General features: G+C 34.1%; 1 protein-coding gene across 3 annotated transcripts in view; it reads left to right on the top strand.

Moving 5' to 3' along the window:
- LOC144453225 (diacylglycerol kinase zeta-like) overlaps window positions 1-20098 on the top strand; it is a 153883-nt gene that overhangs the window by 55154 nt on the left and 78631 nt on the right. The window contains exon 1 of one of the 3 annotated variants that reach the window (XM_078144505.1): window positions 15078-15177. The exons of the other annotated variants lie outside the window; for them this stretch is intronic. Coding sequence (XP_078000631.1) covers window positions 15095-15177 — 83 coding nt within the window. The 5' untranslated portion in view covers window positions 15078-15094. Of the gene's footprint in view, window positions 1-15077; window positions 15178-20098 lie in introns of those variants that run through there. 3 annotated transcript variants of the gene reach the window in all.

Below are 20098 nucleotides of genomic sequence, written 5' to 3'. Positions count from 1 at the left end.
GGATGGCACATGAAACGGAACATCGGCAATAATATACACAGTTAAAAGAGCCATTTACACATTTACATTGTATATAAAAATACTGCATTACACTAGTACATGTATCTTACACAAGAGTTTCAAAAAAGCAGCTAGCTTTTAGAGTTGGAAGAGTCTTGCTAAGTCATATTTTACTTTCCAGGTAGATTCACTTCTATGTGCAGCGAGCTAGACTGACAGCATGACGCCAACCTTTAATCTGGATGTAGGGCAAATTCGTTTTTCCAAGAAAATTCACTTCCATGTGTAGCTACACATACACAACTTCAATCTCTCTTCAGAAGAATATAATTGTTTCTAGGTCTATTCGTTTCAATGTGCAACTAGCATGACGCCAACATTTTCCCTAGATAGTTGGTATTTGTTTCCTGGAAAGTTCACATCTAGCAGCCAGCAGAGCTCAAACCTTGTTTTCATTTCCATTAATCTGATTTTTGAAAGTTGAATGCACTCTTGGAAGGTTCATATTCATTCATTCATTCATTCATTCACTTAATTCTTTCCACAAAATGATCAAATACAAGAACATAACAAAAAAATAAGCTAAGGACTATGAATGGAAAAAAAAATTGTTCCAATTTCAGCCGATATAATTGTAGGGCTTTAAATCTGCACTAACTGGAAGTGAGTCGGTGGAGTGATTTCAATCTGATTCAGAGTAAATCGGTTCAGAACTAGAAGCTAAAAGTGAATTGATGCAAATGCATTGCTCAGTTTTCTAGTGGGGACACAGCAATTCAGTTTGAATCAGTTCAGGTGGGGACAGGGCTGCAGTTACCCAAAAAAATATGTTACATGTCTATCCAGTAAATCCAAATGACCCTGACATGAAAATCACTTCCCTTCAAAAATTATATTTCAAAGACATCTAGAAGAGTGTGCAAATATTATTTCAACTGTGCAGATGTATAGTACTAGGTTGCTTAGGAATATTTACAGTCCAAATCATATTTCAGAGCCCTTCTTTGTATTTGTGTAGTGTGTGGGCGTATGTCACAAAAATGACATACGATCATGGTGTGTTGCCATGGTAAACTCACATTAAAGTTGATTGGTTTTCTGTGTGTATCAGTCATCTCCATGTTGAAAGGGTTTGTCAGGAACAAGCAGTGATTTCCCTGTAAACCTGTTAAAATGTGTGTGTGATAAGAAAATGGGATTTTAGGAAAAGATAAGATCACTTTTATAGAAACATTTTGATGTTAAGTCATAAATGAGAATTATTCTTGTGATTCTGTACTAAAATAAAGTTGAAATTTGACAAAAAATCATGGGAAAGCATAAATTTTTGTTCGTAATAATGTTGGTGCGAAAGTAGAAAAATGTTAACATCACACAATAAAGTGTTATTTATATGATTCTAATCTAAAATAAAGTAGAATCTGACAAAAAAATTACAGAAAGATAACAAATTTTGTGGAAGTAATATCCAACTAGGTGAGAAAAAGTAACATAATTTTATCATAAATTCAAAAAAAGGAATTGTTTCTGTTCAAGTATAAAATACACAATAAATGTGCCGAAGATTAAATTTTTTTTATGAATTTATGTCATTTAAAATGATTCTAGTGAGAGAATAAAATTTGCTATCAATTCACCACTAGAAATATTTCCTATAAATACATTTTAAAAGATGGAAAATATGCTAACAATTTCTTAAAAAAGCAAAAAAAGGACTCTTTTACCAAGAATGTGTGTTTATGACTATGAGTCAAGTTATCAGTTTGCCTGACAGTTCATCTGAAAATGGAGATTTTTTCATTTCAAAGAGCACAAAAATGTATAATGTATGTTATCACCTTTTCTGAGATTGACATATACTTCTTGATATGCAGGCAGTCCTTACATTTGTACATGGTGTGAAAATTGCATTATTTATGCTTCAAGATGTTGAGGTTGTTTTTTTTTTACAGTTAGTGTACATGTACATTATGTTGCATTGGCCATGTGAGAGGTTGTCAATGTAATCTTTTAAATGTATCTATAGAGTTTATTACCATATAGAAAGAAAATCGTACCATGAAGTAGACAAAAGCTGATTATTAGGTAATGGGCATCATGAAAGGAGCATAATGCTAGTCGAGTCTGACCCCATATATTCTTTTAAAAAGTGTACACAGTTCAAACAAAAAATATGGAATTTATACCCTGGTTGTTCTATGACAACATTGAGAGTTTACCTCATTGGTACTTGAAATATTACTGAAAATGATCAAAATCACTATTATTTTGGCTGATTTTACCCGTTATGTTTATAAATGCAGGTGTACATAATCATGTTTATTCTTCAGTATTTTTCTTGTGATCTTAGGGGTTTGAGAAAATGTTTTAAAGGGTTATAAACTACATGTGTGTGAGGTGGGGTGGTGGTGTGCATGTGCATGCGTTTGTTTGTTTGTGTGTGTGTGTGTGTGTGTGTGTGTGTGTGTGTGTGTGTGTGTGTGTGTGTTTTGATTAATGTTTGCTTTTTACCAAAAAAGAAGTTATACCAGTACCAGTTATGGTACATGACTGTATATCAACTTTTAGGAATAATATTTACATATAGGTGTGAAAAAACATGTGTCTGGCAAAGCTATAAAAATGTTGGTAAAGATCAAATGCACTCATTTGCATACATGAATGCACTTACGTTTTCAGTATTGAGCTGCAGTGCAAATATCATTAGTATGCATACGCACTGATGCAAGTAATCACTGATATGAAATACTGTACATGCTATGTTGGAATTCAGCTGGTCTGTCAGGTGTCAATTAAATTTTATATTGTGCCAGACCTCACAGAGAACGTGTCACATTGTATATCATGAATAACTTGTGCATCACAGAGAACATGTCATATTATATAAATCGCATAGAACATGTTACAATGTGGATTGTGGAGAACGTGTTATGTTATACGTCGCAAAGATGTCATATTTGTACATTACAGAGAACATGGTGTCACATTGTACATCATGGAGAATGTGTCAAATTGTACATTGCGGAGAACGTGTTACATGTACATTGTACATGTGCATCACAGAACATTGTATCACATTGTACATCATGGACAATATGTTACACTGTACATGTACATCATGAACAACATGGCAAATTGTACATACATGTAGTAGAGAACGTGTCGTTTTGTACATTGCACAGAACGTGTCGTTTTGTACATTGCAGATACATTTGTAATGTGTTGTATTGTACATTGCAGAGAACGTGTCATATTGTACAATGCCCCGAATGTGTTGTATTGTACATTGCAGAGAATGTGTCGTATTGTACATCAAATAGAACATGTTACATTGTACATTTTGTAGATCGCAGATAACCTATCATATTGTACATAGTAGAGAATGTGTCACATAGCACATCATGGAGAAGACGTCACTTTGTGTATCGTAATCCATTCTCCAGACCTTACAAAATAAGGTTACACAAATTACAAAGCTGTGGGCTTAACTTCTTGTTAGTCTTAATTATTTGATGTGACAGATGCATAAAAGGAAATTAAATAAATTGTGACACATTTCTTAAGATGTGTATATGATAAATTGGAGTGAAATTTACATAGTGCAAGTCTAAAGAAAGCGGTTTGCGTTTCATCACAAAGTGTGAAAGCTTTGATTGGTTCTATTTGATGCAAGTGAATCCAATTTATTTAGGTTTATACTCGGTGACAAATGAAGGGTTAATGTAATAATGGAAGAATTATTCGTAAGTTTAACAAATTTATGTAGATGTATTGTATTTCATAAAAAGATTTATAGGGATTGTGTTGGCTGTATTTTATATGACGTGATTCGCATGTCAGAATTTCATCGTGATTTGTATGTTGGAATTTCATCGTGATTCGCATGTTGGAATTTGATACTGTGTAGCCGCAATTTTTCTCTCTATTATGTTCATTTTTGAAAAATACAATTAAACCTTAATAAGAAAAAGTGTAATCCAAACTAGCTGACTGATTTCTTTACGACAGGTTGTCAGTGGCTGACTGGTTAGTTTGTGTGGCTCTTTTACCACTGTGGACTGTATTCTGGATTTGAATCTGCTAAGTACTGGCTTGATTAAAAACCAACTATCTTTGATTAATATGTACAAATTTGAGAAGGTTGATGTTAAGTTTGACCCTACTGAACAATGCAGATTTTCCCAAGATATTCCAGTCAGTTTTCCGTAGCTTTTATTCAAGGGCACTGCACAAATGAGGACTCGATCTCGATTTCCAAATTTGATGGGATCAATGAAATATCGTTACATGTATTATAATTGATCAATAACATTGATGTTTGCTACTGTGTACAGCTTGATGTCAGTATGTAAACAATCATGAATCATGTTGTTTATTTGTCAACATATTAATTTATAGGATGTTCACAGGATTTCATCATTTGGTTAAATATGAGAGTACGTTTGACAAGTGAGTCCACAGTGAGACTTCATTCAAGTTTCATACTTTCTTTATGCAGCATATCATTTGCATGCAGGTATGCAATAATGTTTTCGGTATTGCACTGCAGTGAGAATACCACTAGTATGCAGGCACACCAGGCAAGCGAGTCCACAGTGAGACTCATCTTGAGTTCCACACTCTTTACTCTTAGTGAGATGTTCTGCAATTTGTGAGTTTGCATGGCTACAGTTCATGTTCATGAAGTTACCACTCCAATAAAAAGTAGTTCATCCAACCCACCCTTTCTTATCTTACAATTAGACCAAATCATATACACAGTTTACTCTTTATGATACGTATATTTCAAATAGTAGAGTCTGTCAGTAACATGAAATTAATTCATAAAGTATAAGATTATACTGTTAGTCTCATTTTAGACTGAAGTTTGTGAGTAAAATGAACGAAACCAACTTATTTGAATTCATATAATATAATGTTAGATCAATAGTCCCATTTTATATGAAAATGTCTTTATTTTAAACAGTCACTGAATAACATTTGAAATTAATTTTGCAAAACGCTCTGTGAGATGTCTTTATTTCAAACAATGGAATCGATGAATGACTTTGAAATGAACTTTAAGAAGTGCTCTATTATACTTACTCATTATGAAAGTACTGTCATTATACTAAGTAGAATTTATATCAACAATACCTGCAAGACTACAGGTGATTTCATATAAAAATGCCACTTTTCACCATGGGAACCATTACAAAATGATGTTCGCTATGGTTTAAGACTTCAATCAACGTAATCAGGCATTGGGTCGTTGACTGTACGAGTAACGGTTTATAGTAATATCCAATTATTTATATAAATGTCATACAGTAGACAGTGTGCCATCTAAGCCAATTTGACACGCTACTCACGCACACAATTTGTAGATGACCAGTGTGTTGGGCCCTCTAAGCCCGGCATGCTACTGATACACACAACTTCTAGTGACGTACAAATGTACCAAAATTTGGTGTTCCCCTGTCTCTTACTAAGTGGTGACAAGTGTAACTTCTACGCGATTTCTAGTGATGTACCAAAATTTGGTGTTCTCCTATCTCTTACTATGTGGTGACTCACAAGAAATGCCAGTTTTTCTCATTTTGACTCACAACAACAAATTTTGGCTATCATTAGAGGGCACACTGGTAGCTAGTATTATACTACAGTATATAGAGTTACCTAATTGGAATCTAGTTTTTGAAGTGACTACATAACTTTCATCCACATAAATCAGACGTCATCAGCGTAATGATGTATGTACCATTTTAGATTCCAATAAGGTAACTACATTATAAGTACTAAATATAAAATGGAGACAAGTATCAATTTCTATTCAACTAAATATCATATGTTCACCGTCATTCCTTAGAATTATAGCTGACTGTACATGGATAGTATGATTCAACTACATCGTATGTAAGGGGATACAATACATTGTCATTCTTTGACATTCATCATACACGGATGACGTAAATGTGAACTTTACAGCTGTCTGTACGATCTAAGTACTCTCTACATATTGTTGTATATTGACGTTTCTCTCTCTCTTTACAATTTCTACCCAAGTGTATGCTGGATATATGAATAGACTGTGTGTATAAATAGAAAGATAATCGCCAATTATATATATATGTGGCAATTTTTAAATCACTGATAAACCTTGAAACTAAATGGAAATTTTAACTGCAATGCATGATGTACTGTAAATGTATAATGCAGGTGACATCTGGTGTTTTGTACAGTCGTAGACAAGACAAGACAATCATATCATACCTTGATGGTGTAAAGATGAACTTTAAAGTCAAAGCTGTTTATATGATCGAACTTAGATTCTAAGTATTCAATATGTTGACACCGTTAGCGTCATAGTCTGGTTTTTCTCTCGATCTCTCAACACTTTCCAACCATGCTGGTGATGAATGGATCGTAGTGTGTGTAGATCGATGAGATGACACTTGTATCGGCATGTGTCTGATTTTGTTGATATACATATACATGCATTCGTCATACATGTATATACTTTGTTCAAGTGGTGTACATACATGTATGAACTTATACAGCTGTTTGTATGCTCATTGGAAAATTTATCAAAATAATGGCCAATATTGTTTGTGAAGGCAAACTATTATGTAAAGTGACTATAAAACTGTTCTTATCAAATGATGGAATGTGATATAAGTCTCTGTACTTCCAACATGATATACCAAGTGTTATTAAATTTATTTGTTTACTTTCCCTGTTTGTAACAAGATCTGTTTGTCCACGATCTGATGTCAGCAGTTGTACATATATACATTTGTCATATATCATTACATTGCTGGTAAACTTTACAGCTGTTTGTCCACGATCTGATGTCAGCAGTTGTACATATATACATTTGTCATATATCATTACATTGCTGGTAAACTTTACAGCTGTTTGTCCACGATCTGATGTCAGCAGTTGTACATATATACATTTGTCATATATCATTACATTGCTGGTAAACTTTACAGCTGTTTGTCCACGATCTGATGTCAGCAGTTGTACATATATACATTTGTCATATATCATTACATTGCTGGTAAACTTTACAGCTGTTTGTCCACAATCTGATGTCAGCAGTTGTATATATATACATTTATCATATATCATTACATTGCTGGTAAACTTTACAGCTGTTTGTCTGCTCTTGTACATGTTATATGTATGTATTGAAAAACATTGGTACCATAGTGTATTTTTTGGACAATTTCTGAACACTTTTTAAAAAATAATAGCCGATGGTAATGGTTACAAACTTCTTGATGACGCCTGCTCATGGTGCGAAACTAGTCGAAGATTAACGCTGTTTTTGTAATTACTGCGGTTTCTGTAAAAGGGTTACTATGATAACAGAATTTCTATGTTTGTAATATTGTCGATGTATAAGCATAACAGCTGGTTGTATACTGTATCCTCTAGTAGTGATTTACAAAACTAGTAATTCATATTCAACTTTTATTTTGACTATTTCCACCCAAATACAAAATGCTGATTTTTAGTTCAATAAAATGTAATATATATGATATATAATATATATAATATGATATAAGGCAGTATAATGATATAGTAGAATAGAATGGTGTACTACTCATCTAGCGACTCGTAGTGACAAGCCCCCTTAGGTCACTTATATTTTCCTTGGCTGAATGGAGAATGATATTGTTAGGGAATACCAATTAATTGTCTGTCTGTGTATATACATCCATACCAGCATTACTTTTAATGATAATAGTGCAATCTTTCCATTTCCTTAGGCAACGTTCCACGCAATCAATTTTAGTCGTTAATCAGTCGCATTAACATTTATTTTCAAGGCATTTATGTCAGGCTTGTAATGTATATGTGTCATCTGTTATACCACGCACATGCCAAGTTGTAAGCTTGTGTCAATGAACTGAAAATAGGGAATTTATATCCAGGTCCTTCTGTGTCACAATAGTCTGCATCTATGTTATTTGTTGCGTGGCACATGAAATCTGAAACATTTAGTAAAAAAAATTGAGAATCTTAGTTCTGAAAATTTCTATTCATAGAATCAAAAATTTCTTGGAAGCGAATACTAAATTTTTTGTTGACATCTCGTCAGCATCGTTGGGGTTTGTCATGTGTCTCGTGACGTCAGTGAAATTTGTGATTTGCTTCCTATAAATTTTTTGACTTTGTGAAATAGAAATTTTCATTACTAAGTATGAACCAGAGTCCATGAACATTCATTCTTACATTGAAAATCTCGAAAATCTACCTCATTTGTCAGTTTTCGCTGACGTCTCGTCAGCATCATCAGGAATGTACTACAATGGGCTATTGTCATGTGTCTTGAAGTGTCAATGAAAATTTGAGATTCACTTTTTTCATAGAAATTTTCATTACTTAAGTATGTACCCAAAGTCTGTGAACATTCATTCTCACAATGAGAATCTTATTATTTCCCTTATTTGTCGATGAAAATTTTGTCCAAAATTGTGAAATATTGAACATTGAATTTCTTGAATATGACGTCCACAATATTGTCAATCGTGACCAAGAAATCATTGTAAAATGATGCTCAAAAATGAGAGAAATGTGACATTCTGACCTACATATTTTTTGCATCATGTGAAATTAAAAAATGGAGCGATGTCTGAATTGAAGCGAGACTGAAATACTTGCCAAGGGACAGAGATTATTTTGTTTTACAGTTCAAATACCTCGTATTCATCACCTTTCCTAAGTTCTTATTGAATATTTGATAGAAATACCAGATTGTTTGATGAATAATTAAAATGACTGAAAGCAGTAAGATTATATGTCGCACACTTGAAATTTGATATACTGGGTTTCATAGAACAGACTCTAGAGGGCGCTAACATCATCTATGGTAAACACAGTGGGTGCACAATTCAAGTGTACAACAGCCCACTTTGACAAAAGCAAATGGCAGCCTGACAAAAAAACTTGACATCCTTGTCTCAAATTACAGTTATATCAAAAAGGAAAATGGAATCAATAAATTGTCTCAATCTGAGTTTAGACATTTTGGGGTGTAATCTTTGCTGTAGATTAAATAATATATGTTGTATTCTACATTTGCTGAAGGATATATATTTAGGCATCACTTGTGATTGACTAAACTCGAACCTGGTATTTAGGAATGATAGATGAACAACTCAAAAAACGTAATTATACGTATGCTAAAAATATCTAACTTCAAAATCAGTCAAGATCATTGACAGGTAACAAAACATGGATAAAAGAAGACTGTTGTACATCAAAGTAAAAAATCTGCCACTTAATGCAAATGTAGGAAAATATGACATTCCACCAATCTACAGTGACATCATCACAGAAGGTGGACAGTTAGGTATACATAACTGACAAGTACTTTCACACCTGAATTTACATATATTGAAGCTAACCTTTTCACACCTCCAGTTTACTCAACACCTCCAGCAAAATTTGGATCATTCTGTTAGATCCAGTTAGACTTATAGACCCTTCACCAATGATGGAAGGGTCTATGGTTAGACAATGAAGAAGGACAGACAAGTGATTTGTTTGAAACATGTCTGTTTCTTAATCTAAAGTGAAAGAAGTGAACTTTTGTTTGAGTGAAAGTGTTGAGGAAACTTACTACATGTATGTTATCAAGTGTGCTAACAAATTAACATTGCCATAATAAGATTTCAGTGTCAATGAACTTAGTGAAGGCATGTATGTAGAATAGTAGTCTGGACACCAATGTGGTCTCTAACTAAACTACGTCTAGTCAAAGTCCCTCAATCAGCACAAAAAATTGTTCATCCAATCAGTGAACTCCAACTGTTACAGTGATGTAAACAGTGTATAAGTAGCATCCTGAGCTGACAAAATACCATATTTGGACATTACATAACTGTCCCAATAAACACTAACTTTATGAGGGACTGTGCTACAGTGCTGTTACAAACACAGACTTTGTCAATGTTATTTCGCATTGATGTTTCAAGTAGGAAGCCATGATAAAATTGCTTTGTAAGTTAGAAATCCGAAATAAATACACAATCCTCATCCATATGGCCACTTTAATGATACCAGTAACTATCGGTTATGGTAATTTTACTGGCAACACTATATCATTACTAATTGTCTAGTCTGTGTTACACTGGGTTGCATTTATGCTCAAATGGGAAATTTAAATGCCAAAAAAATTCTTGATGTGCGTGCTTGGTAGTGTTGAAACAGATTGCCAACAAAACCATCCTGCCATGCCTACATATATATGGCTAATGATACACATGTCATGCTGGTATTGGTATGGTATGACATACCTTTGTAAAAACAAAAGAAAGTACACAGCAGCTCGTTGGTGGCAGCATACATGTACAAATACCTAACACAGCATTACAAATCCCACAGTGATAGTTCTGAGCCCCTTTGTGTCTTATTCATGTTTAGAAAATTCGCTGATGTTGTTTTACTGATGAATTTGAAGGTTTGACATTTTAGATTTTGTTGTTTTTGCAGTTTTGAATATAACTTTTTCTTCTACATAAGTAGCTGAAGTTTTTTGTTGTCATACAAATGGAAGTAGTAAACGTTGATAAATTGTCATTGTGCCATGTTCATCACCCCACTCTAACTCCTTGTCACCTTTTTTTGACCCTGTATTGTGTATCTTGGTGCTTTTGTTGACAGAATGGCATCCTATAGGCGTATTATGCATGGGGAGTTGTTTATTGAAAATGTATAGGTCTTTGTTACGCTGTGAGAAATGTTATATAGCAGTCTTTGTTATGGGTGGTAAGCAGACCTTATACATATAATCTACCTGAGTTCCCCAGGCATTTTAACAGAGTTCCCTACCACAGTACCAGTATTTTTATTAACGGTTTTAACAGGTATAATCTATGTGTATTCCCTAGTCAATTTACCAGAGTTCCCTACCAGTGTTTTTATTAAGGGTGGTAAGCAGGTATAATCTATGTGCATTCCCCAGTCAATTTACCAGAGTTCCCTACCACTAGTACCAGTGGTAAGCATGTAAAATCTACCTGGGTTCCCTACCAGTGTTTTTGTTAAGGGTGGTAAGTAGGTAAAATGTACCTGAGTTCCCCAGTCATTTTACCAGTGTCCCCTACCACTGTACCAGTGTCTGTGTTATGGGTGGTCAGCTGGTAAAATGTACCTGAGTTCCCCAGGCATTCTAACAGGGTTCCCCACCAACATTATGGTACACATAGGTATGGAAAACTTTCCAAATTTTAGTAGATTTCTCTCCTCTGTTACCATGGTTCCCAGACCTTAGCAAAAACATAGCATTGTATCGGTTAAAAGTTAGTTCTGTGTCATTCATTGACATATCATACCAGGATGCCACACACATCATGTAATTAATATTACTTAACAAAAACACTGGTAGGGCAGTTATGTTAAAGGTACCGGAAAAAGTATATTGAATTTCATGTACTTATCATCTACTCAGCAAAAGAGCTGGTAAGTCAAAACTGTCATAAATGATTGAGAAATCTGTTGTATTCTGAATGTTTACCCGGCAGTCTTAACAGAAACACTTCTAGGGATCCTTGTCTGCAGGTAAACTCAAGGAGTACGTAATGCCACAAATACTATGGCCTGGATGCCAAAGTTGTCTCCAACTAAACCACGTCTGGTCAAAGTCCCTCAACCAGCACAAAGAGTTGTTCATCCAATCAGTGAACCCCAACTGTTATAGTGATGTAAACAGTATATAAGTAGCATCCTGAGCTGACAAATATACTATATTTGGACATTACATAACTGTCCCAATAAACACTAACTTTATGAGGGACTGTGTTATTGGTTACAATTTGTGATTGATTAACAAAGACATGATGTTAATGACTGTGTGTGTGGCTGTGGATGAATTTTAAATTGCATCTCATGCATCTCAGGATTTCTACTAGAGTAACGACTTTGACTATACTGTGAGTGGAGGTGTAAATCATAACGATACTGTATAGGAACTAGACTGTGAGTGGAGGTGTAAATGGTAACGATACTGTATAGGAACTAGACTGAGTGGAGGTGTAAATGGTAACGATACTGTATAGGAACTAGACTGTGAGTGGAGGTGTAATTCGTAATGATACCGTATAGAGACTAGACTACAAATATTGTGACAGAACTTCATGACACACGAGTGCAATTGTGGCGTACTTGGGGTATTTGCACAAATAAACGCTGTGAATATGAAATGGGTTGTAGCAGTAAAGTCAACCTCCCTTTTTATACAGAGAGAAACCTAGCTGCAATAATAGTAGCGTTTGCTGTGATGTTGAGGGTTTTTCTGCTGTTTTTGTGCTTTTTGTCGTTCTGATGTTTAACTGGAAGCAAACTCTACAATTCCTGTAATGTAAACCAAATAGACGAGATCATGTCGAAAACATGGGTGAGTGAGATGTCGGTGTACTACCCGTTTCAAAATGCTACATGTGTAGCTACATTTGTCGATTTTGATGGGATTGGGGTACCTCTGAAAATTTCTTGGGTCTTGAAGGCTCCGTAATTAATGTGAGACGGTGTAATTTAGCAGAAAAATTCACCTAACTTTGCAATTCAGATCTTAATCGCTTCAGTCTATTTGCGTTTATGTTACAGGAATTGTAGCATTTGCTTCCAGTTAAACATCAAATCACAACAAACGCTACAGTTATTGCAGTTAAGAGAGAAACAAAATCAACACAGCAAGTGTACACATAAGGGGAAAAAGAACAACATATTTATGACAAAAATATAAATATAATTACATAGTACACAACCTTTATAATATTTTACTTTGGATATTTAATTCAAATTGTAAAAATAATAGTTGGGCCACATAAGTATTTTTTTTTGTGGTTCTTACTTTGACCAACATCAATTTTACCGACTGTTATGTAGTTTATTAAAATTAAAGAGTGTTGTCAAATTGTCATGAAAAAAATTACAAAAAAACGAAAAAAATGTTTATGGAATACCCCCTGCATGCATGCACGTACGCACGCACGCACGCACGCATGCACGCACGCACGCACACACACACACACACACACACACACACACACACACACACACACACATACACACAGAGAGAGACACACAGACACACACAGACACAGACAGACAGACACACACAGACAGACACACAAACACACACACACACACACACACACACACACACACACACACACACACACACTAAACAAAAAGGCATGTGAAAAGATTTTTTTAAAAATTATATAGCAAACCCTGACACCAAAATTTGACGGCAATGAATTAGAATCAAAACATTTTTTTCATTTGGCCATATATGCTTTTGGCAGATGGTTGCTGTTGAAAAAAATAATTGGATTGTATTAAAATACATCCAAGGTTGTATATATTTTAGATATGGCTAAAAATAATGACTAATTTGTGAGGTAAAAACAGAAATTGCGTGTTTCTTTATAAAAAGATGGCATTGGCTGACTTATTTTTAATGTTATTTCCTGAAACCTATGACATATGCTTCCATATGGTATATTACTCCTAATAGCTTGGGATTTTTTTTCTCAAAAATATTCCCTGAGGTGCAACATGTAAAAAATATGTCTTCAGTAACAAACTCCCACTCCCCAGCTTGACCAAATATTTCGAATAAAATTAACAATTTCCTGTGTGTCAACAATATTTTCAAGTTATATTGTGTAAAATATTTTTGATAAACAATTGGTACCAAAAGTTTTGCTAAAATTAGCCAATTCTTCGAAAAAAAGTAATTTGTAATTATTTTTGTAATTTTTTTTATTTAGTTCATGAAGTGAAGATTTTACTAATACTAGATTATCAGCATACATTTCGAATCACTGTGACACAAAAACAGTAGATGTTATTGAAAAAAATTCTGGAATTTCAGTAAATTTGGCATTTTTCAACTTAATTTTAGACAGGAATCATAGCAATATTTGTATTATTTTTGAATTAACGATAAAACTGTAGTTTTTCTGCATGATTATTTGAACAGATATTTGTGTTATTTCCATAATTTTTTGAACATATCATCTTTATTTTAGATTGGAACTATAACAATGACACGTTTTTGTGAAATGATTCTTAAATTATGTTGTTTCCCGCCAAAATTATATGAACAGAAATTCTTGTCTTTCTGAAACTTTTATATTCACTTCCACCACACTCGTGTAATTTCTATGCTTTCATTTTATTTTAGAATAACTTCAAAAAAATAACATTTATTTATGAATTGCTACTAGAATTTAGTCTTTTTCCCAGCAAAATTATTAAAACAGAAATTGTTATCTTTTTAGGAATTTTCATTTATTTTTAGACTAATTCATTTCTTGAATATTGATGTCAAAATTGATAATTCTGTTAAAATTACAGGAAGTATTTCTCTGTTTCCCAGAATTGCTCGAAAGAAGTACTTGGTCATGAGTCTTTATTTTAAAATTATCCATTTATTTTGGTCCTTTACTGACAACAAAAGTTATCATGCTGTTCAAACATGTCGTGATTCAATGTAAACCTTTTGAGACAATTTCAGCACAAAGAACAAGAAGGTGACAAAAAAGTGTCTAAAATGCAACTCGTTTGCGTCCATTTTGACTGCTTATTCGTAGCTGATCCATAAAGAACAAGAGTATTAAATGGCATGAACAAAAACAATTCTTCCGTCCATTTTGGGTGTTGATGCACAGTAAAACATTGAAACAATACACCATGCCATGGGTACTACTTGTCAAGTGAACAATAAGCTCTGAATAAATACTGTAATACCACCTTGTGGTGTGTTGTATTGTGTAATAACACAGACAGTAGCAGAGATGCAGATAACTATGGTAATACTGGTGAAACCATTTCTGTCAGCTGGTCTGTTGACAGTCTGCATCATAAATATCCAGCAATATGGGACCAATATAAATAATGCATACATACAGTCTGCTAAGTGGGCCATCCCTTTCCTATTCATAGTACCCACAGGTGATTGTGCTATTTATAGATCACAGCCAGGAAGTTGCTATTCTTTCTTTTCTTGGGTATCTTAGGGGGTTTGTGTGCTTGGTTTCTAAAGATACAACCTCTTATCGTAGTGTTTGATAACAGGAAACTTTGAACATACATGTACCGTTCAATGGGTAACTCTCCTGACACGACAAAATGCAGAGAAGGTGACGCATCAGCAAGCATGTTCAAGGGGTTCAGGTAGGGTGTATAATTTAATGTTGTTTTGAGCATAACTTTGTGACAGGTTGTGTAGTTTGATGATAATTCTGTCCACCTTTGGACTGTTATGTGGCACCATCTCATAATACATCCATGGTGGCACCTAGGCTTTACAAGTAAGGTGTACCTGTCAATGTCTCTCCTGAAGACACAATGACTTCTTACATAAGAAGCTGGGGTCACGCATATTATAGTTTGGAACTCAAAGGGTAACAAAATCAAAACACATGACGTATCTGAACTGTCGAGATTCCAAAATGTTGTACTTTGCCAAAATGTCGTGTACCCCAGGGGTCAAAATTTTATCTGAGATTAAGTGGTTGTAAACATTGACAAACTGAGTATAGACACAACAATGAGGTGTGTGTGTATGTGTCATACAGGTGTGGATATACACATGTACAAGCTGTGTAGTCAACCTATTGACCTTAAACTACAGACCCTCATTTTGAACAAAAATTGTTCAAATTTCCCAAAAATTTTCAAATTTTCAAAGTAATTTTGGATTACATTGAAACTCAGTTGTCTGCCAACTGATTATCGATAACTAATTTTATTCATGGAATGAAATATTTTGTATTTGGTAGTAATATTTGACAGTAGCATTGGCAGTGTTGATCGTTCTTCTGGTCAACAGATTAGTCAGCAACCATGCTTTGTATCGTACGTGCGTCGTTGTCAACCTTATTCTTTCACCCCCTCAGCATAAACAGTTGAAACAAGAAGTGCAACTTAACTGTTATGAAAAGGTTTTGGAAAATGTCTATATAACGTGGAAGTGAAAATTTTGGTACAAAATAATGGCTGACACTTATGTGTATAATTCTAGTTTAAAATCAAGTATTGATCGTACGATACCAAAACGTTTTTAGAAAAAGTAAGAATTGGTACTGTATATTCAATACTTTTTTTGGTGTAAAATAATGGAAGACATTTTTGTCTGTGATTCTATTCCAAAATAAGTATTCAACAGGCTAAAAAGTTTCTAAAAGAAAGAATTTGTTCCATGGATGTTCATGACATAGTGAGGGTACATGTGTACGTCACAAAGTGTTGACACTAAACCTCTGATGTTTTGATATGGGTGTTGATCATTTGTTGAAGGACTGAGCCTTGACCACACTCCTTCACATAGTGTCCTTTCAAAGCTCTATAGAAAGTAACAACTGAGCTGACGATTGACCTTCTATCACCGTAATTTGTATGGTCCTCCCCCTATTTCTGATTGTGTGGTTTGAACCTATACTGTTTTAACAATAGTGGGTTAGTCTACATGTGTTATTTAGAGGTGGGGTTTATTTGGGTGTCCTCTCGTGGAGGTTTGGGTGTGACTGTGTGACAATAGATGTACATGTATCTCCCCTAATACTGGTACAGTACATGTATGGCGGACCGCATTATTATCAGGTTCACTTCAGTTGTCTATCAATGACAGTATTTTTACAGCAGTACGTAAAAGTGTAGTGAAGCATAACTTTTCGTTTGTCAATTCAATAATCATTGTCAGCTTGTTCTGAGGAAGGTAGTCATGTCGGCAAAACATGACAGGAGAAAAAAAAGACAACTTTGCTGTGTATAAATAAACATTATTCATATATTAAGTAATTTTATTTTTTTAAATTTGTTAGGGGTGTTGGGGGTATAGTGATTTTAGTTTTGATCCAACAAAAACCTTATCACTAAAGTCATTTATGCAGGACCAACTATTTTATTATGACTGGTAATCTAGCCTTTGGTTTACTAAGATAACCGCAAACTAAATTTATTGTTCTTCAATGTGGTAGATTACACAAGTGGATGATAGCGGTTCCTCTGTTAACTGATTCTAATCACCCTGTAATCAGCATTCTGTAAACATTGGCAGTCCCAAAACAACACTGCAAGTTTATGGAACTCTAAATAAACTATTTTTAGAGGTGTCTCCCTACTGAAACTTCATAAGTTCATTGTATATCTTTAGCCCTGCCGAACATCTGGTTTGCTTAACTAGATTTTAAACCTACTTTGACATGGGTCTTTTCTGATTTGGGTCAAAATCCAGGTTTGAAAAATGGTTGTCTATAGAGCTGTAGAAACAGTTGGTACAGAACAAACTATTAATCCAATGTAATTCTTATCACTCCACTGCAGTGTGTCCTCTAATGATAGCCAAATGTTGTTGCGAGTCAAAATGATAAAAATTGGGATTTCTTGTGAGTCATCACATAGTAAGAGATAGAGTCACTGGAATTTGTGTGCATCAGTGGCATGTCAAATTGGCTTAGAGGGCACACTGGTCACCACATAGTAAGAGATAGGAGAACACCAAATTTTGGTGCGTCACTGGAATTTGTGTGCATCAGTGGCATGTCAAATTGGCTTAGAGAGCACACTGGTCACCACATAATAAGAGATAGGTGAACACCAAATTTTGGTGCATCACTAGAAATTGTGTGCATCAGTGGCACGTCAAATTGGCTTAGAGGACACACTGCTCCACTGATAATATCAACAATATGATGACCCAGGATTGACACATACAATATGTAAAAATAAACATATGTCTTCAAGCTTCAAAATTGAGCTGGAACTGGGATGTCTTCTGAAACTTTTTTGTGAGATACAATGACATATTATAATATTGTAAGCCCTGATCAGTATTGAATCACCTGTGGGTAAACATATTTGTGTAGCTGTACTCATAATATTGTGCAATAAATCCAATCAAATTGATTTTTAGGTTCACACCCAAAAATCAGCACCCCAATCAATCATGATTTCAACTGATTACTTGATATACTACTTATATATAGATAAAATAGACCTCTAATTGACATGTACAATTATTATTGGTATTTTAAGGGAATAGAAATTATATTACTGGTCGTCTGATAAAAAAAATATTCCATTTGCAGCTAGTGCAGGTTTTCTTGGATCACTACTATCTTTAAGTGGTATCATACTGGATTAGATCAGATTATTCTTTTGTTGAGCACTAATCCTTTTCAATAATCTCTATGATTTCGCACTCCACAACTTATCTTAATCTGACATAAGCCTTTGAAATGGGATCCAAAGAACTCTGGTACAGAACATCAGGTGTCAATAAAAATAGCCTCTTGTATACTTGTACCTACTCCTGTGGATACCACTTGACATTACTGAAAAATGTGAATGTTGTTTGTTGTGTTATAAATAATCCTGTGACTAACGGACTGTAAATACAAGACTACACTGTTCATCAGATTGGTAAAACGAATATGTTCTTGTACAATGACCAAGGGTTCTTATTACTTACTAGTAACCTTTTGCCTGTTCCGGTCGACTGGCTTTGTCAAACTGACCATTTGCTGGCTTCACTGCTATGCAGTGTAGTTGTGATGACATGATCACAGCAATGATGTACATGTAATGTAAGATGAACAGGCGAAATGTTACTTGTAAGTAATATAAAAGAACCCTTGGTCGTAGTTCAAGAATGTATTATCACAAGCCTACATGTACATATTGTAACAAAATAAGGAATGATTTATTAGAGAAAGCAAAACAAACACACAGAAAAAATGACCTGCCATTTTGTTTTCATCCTGTTTTAAAAAAATGAATTTGGTGTATTGCTGGTGATGAAAAATAGTTGTGACATGATAAACTAAATCTGTTATTTACCTTTTATTTACCTTTATCCGTTATTTAGGTCTACCAACCTACTGTTCACATGCATCAAATTTTATCCAAACCGAACACATTATATGGCCTTTGAAATGATTTAGTGACGAGAAATAAACCAGGAACTTAGTTCCGTAAAAAATATCTTGGATACTTTTACCTACTTATGTGTACCTCTTGACAACACTGCAAAATGTGAACATTGTTTGTTGTGTAGTAAACAATCCTGTGAGAACAATGGACTGTAAATATAAATTATATTACAAAATTAAGCCTTATATACTCTGTGTAGTTTGTAAGAGGCACAAGGAACCACATGTACATGTACATATACATGTACATGTATGTGCAAAATAATAGACTGTCCCTTTTGTTTTCTAAATTATATGTTTCTCTGAAAATAGATTTGAAAGTTCACCAATAATGACTAGGAAATGTATTACATATATTATACAAATTTAATCTTTTTCTAAAACTTTTACGAATTTCTGAACTGATTTCCCTCCTAAATAATCTCCATTATTAACTCACTTTTAACCTTTGACCTATACAGTTTGTTTCTTTATAAATACCCGGAAGAGTTCGATAAAAAATTGTCCTTTTCTAAAATATTTGCAAATTTTAGAACTGATTTTACACTGAAACGATTGATCCCACCCAGTATATTTTCTTTACTAAAAATGTTTTGAAAATTTGTGTTAAATATGAAAAGAATTTAGTGAAGTATGTGACGACTATCGCTAGGCGATCATATGTAGTCTGTTATTATGTCTATCTTTCAATGTTTTTATTTTCCGATAAAAAGGAACGTTTGTTTCGGAATCCGGCGACAATGAGACTTCCTTAGTACCAGACAATACTACTAGTAGTGAAAAATATATATAGAAAATGAAATTCAAAGAATGTGCATGCATGATTTATTACAGCAATTCAGTTAAAATATTTTAAGTTCACCAGAAAAAGTCACAGGTACCTTCAAATGTCACAAATATTAACAATAATTGAGTACGAAAGACAGGTCTAATTTCTGAGTAGGTTTTCTCCTAATAATAGGTTGGTGGTTTATTGTGGTACCAAATTTCCCCACAAGCGGTTCTTTTGTGGTAACACTAGAATACTCAATATAGAATTTGTTTAGATGTCTAAAATTACAGCTAAAATGATGTAGGCATGGTGTTTCATTCATGGGACATTACAGCTGAAATGATGTAGGCTTGGTGTTTCATTCATGGGACATTACAGCTAAAATGATGTA

This window comes from Glandiceps talaboti, chromosome 23 (genome assembly GCF_964340395.1).
Source record: "Glandiceps talaboti chromosome 23, keGlaTala1.1, whole genome shotgun sequence".
NCBI classification, from domain to species: domain Eukaryota; kingdom Metazoa; phylum Hemichordata; class Enteropneusta; family Spengelidae; genus Glandiceps; species Glandiceps talaboti.
This window is presented reverse-complemented; position numbering and strand designations above follow the sequence as displayed.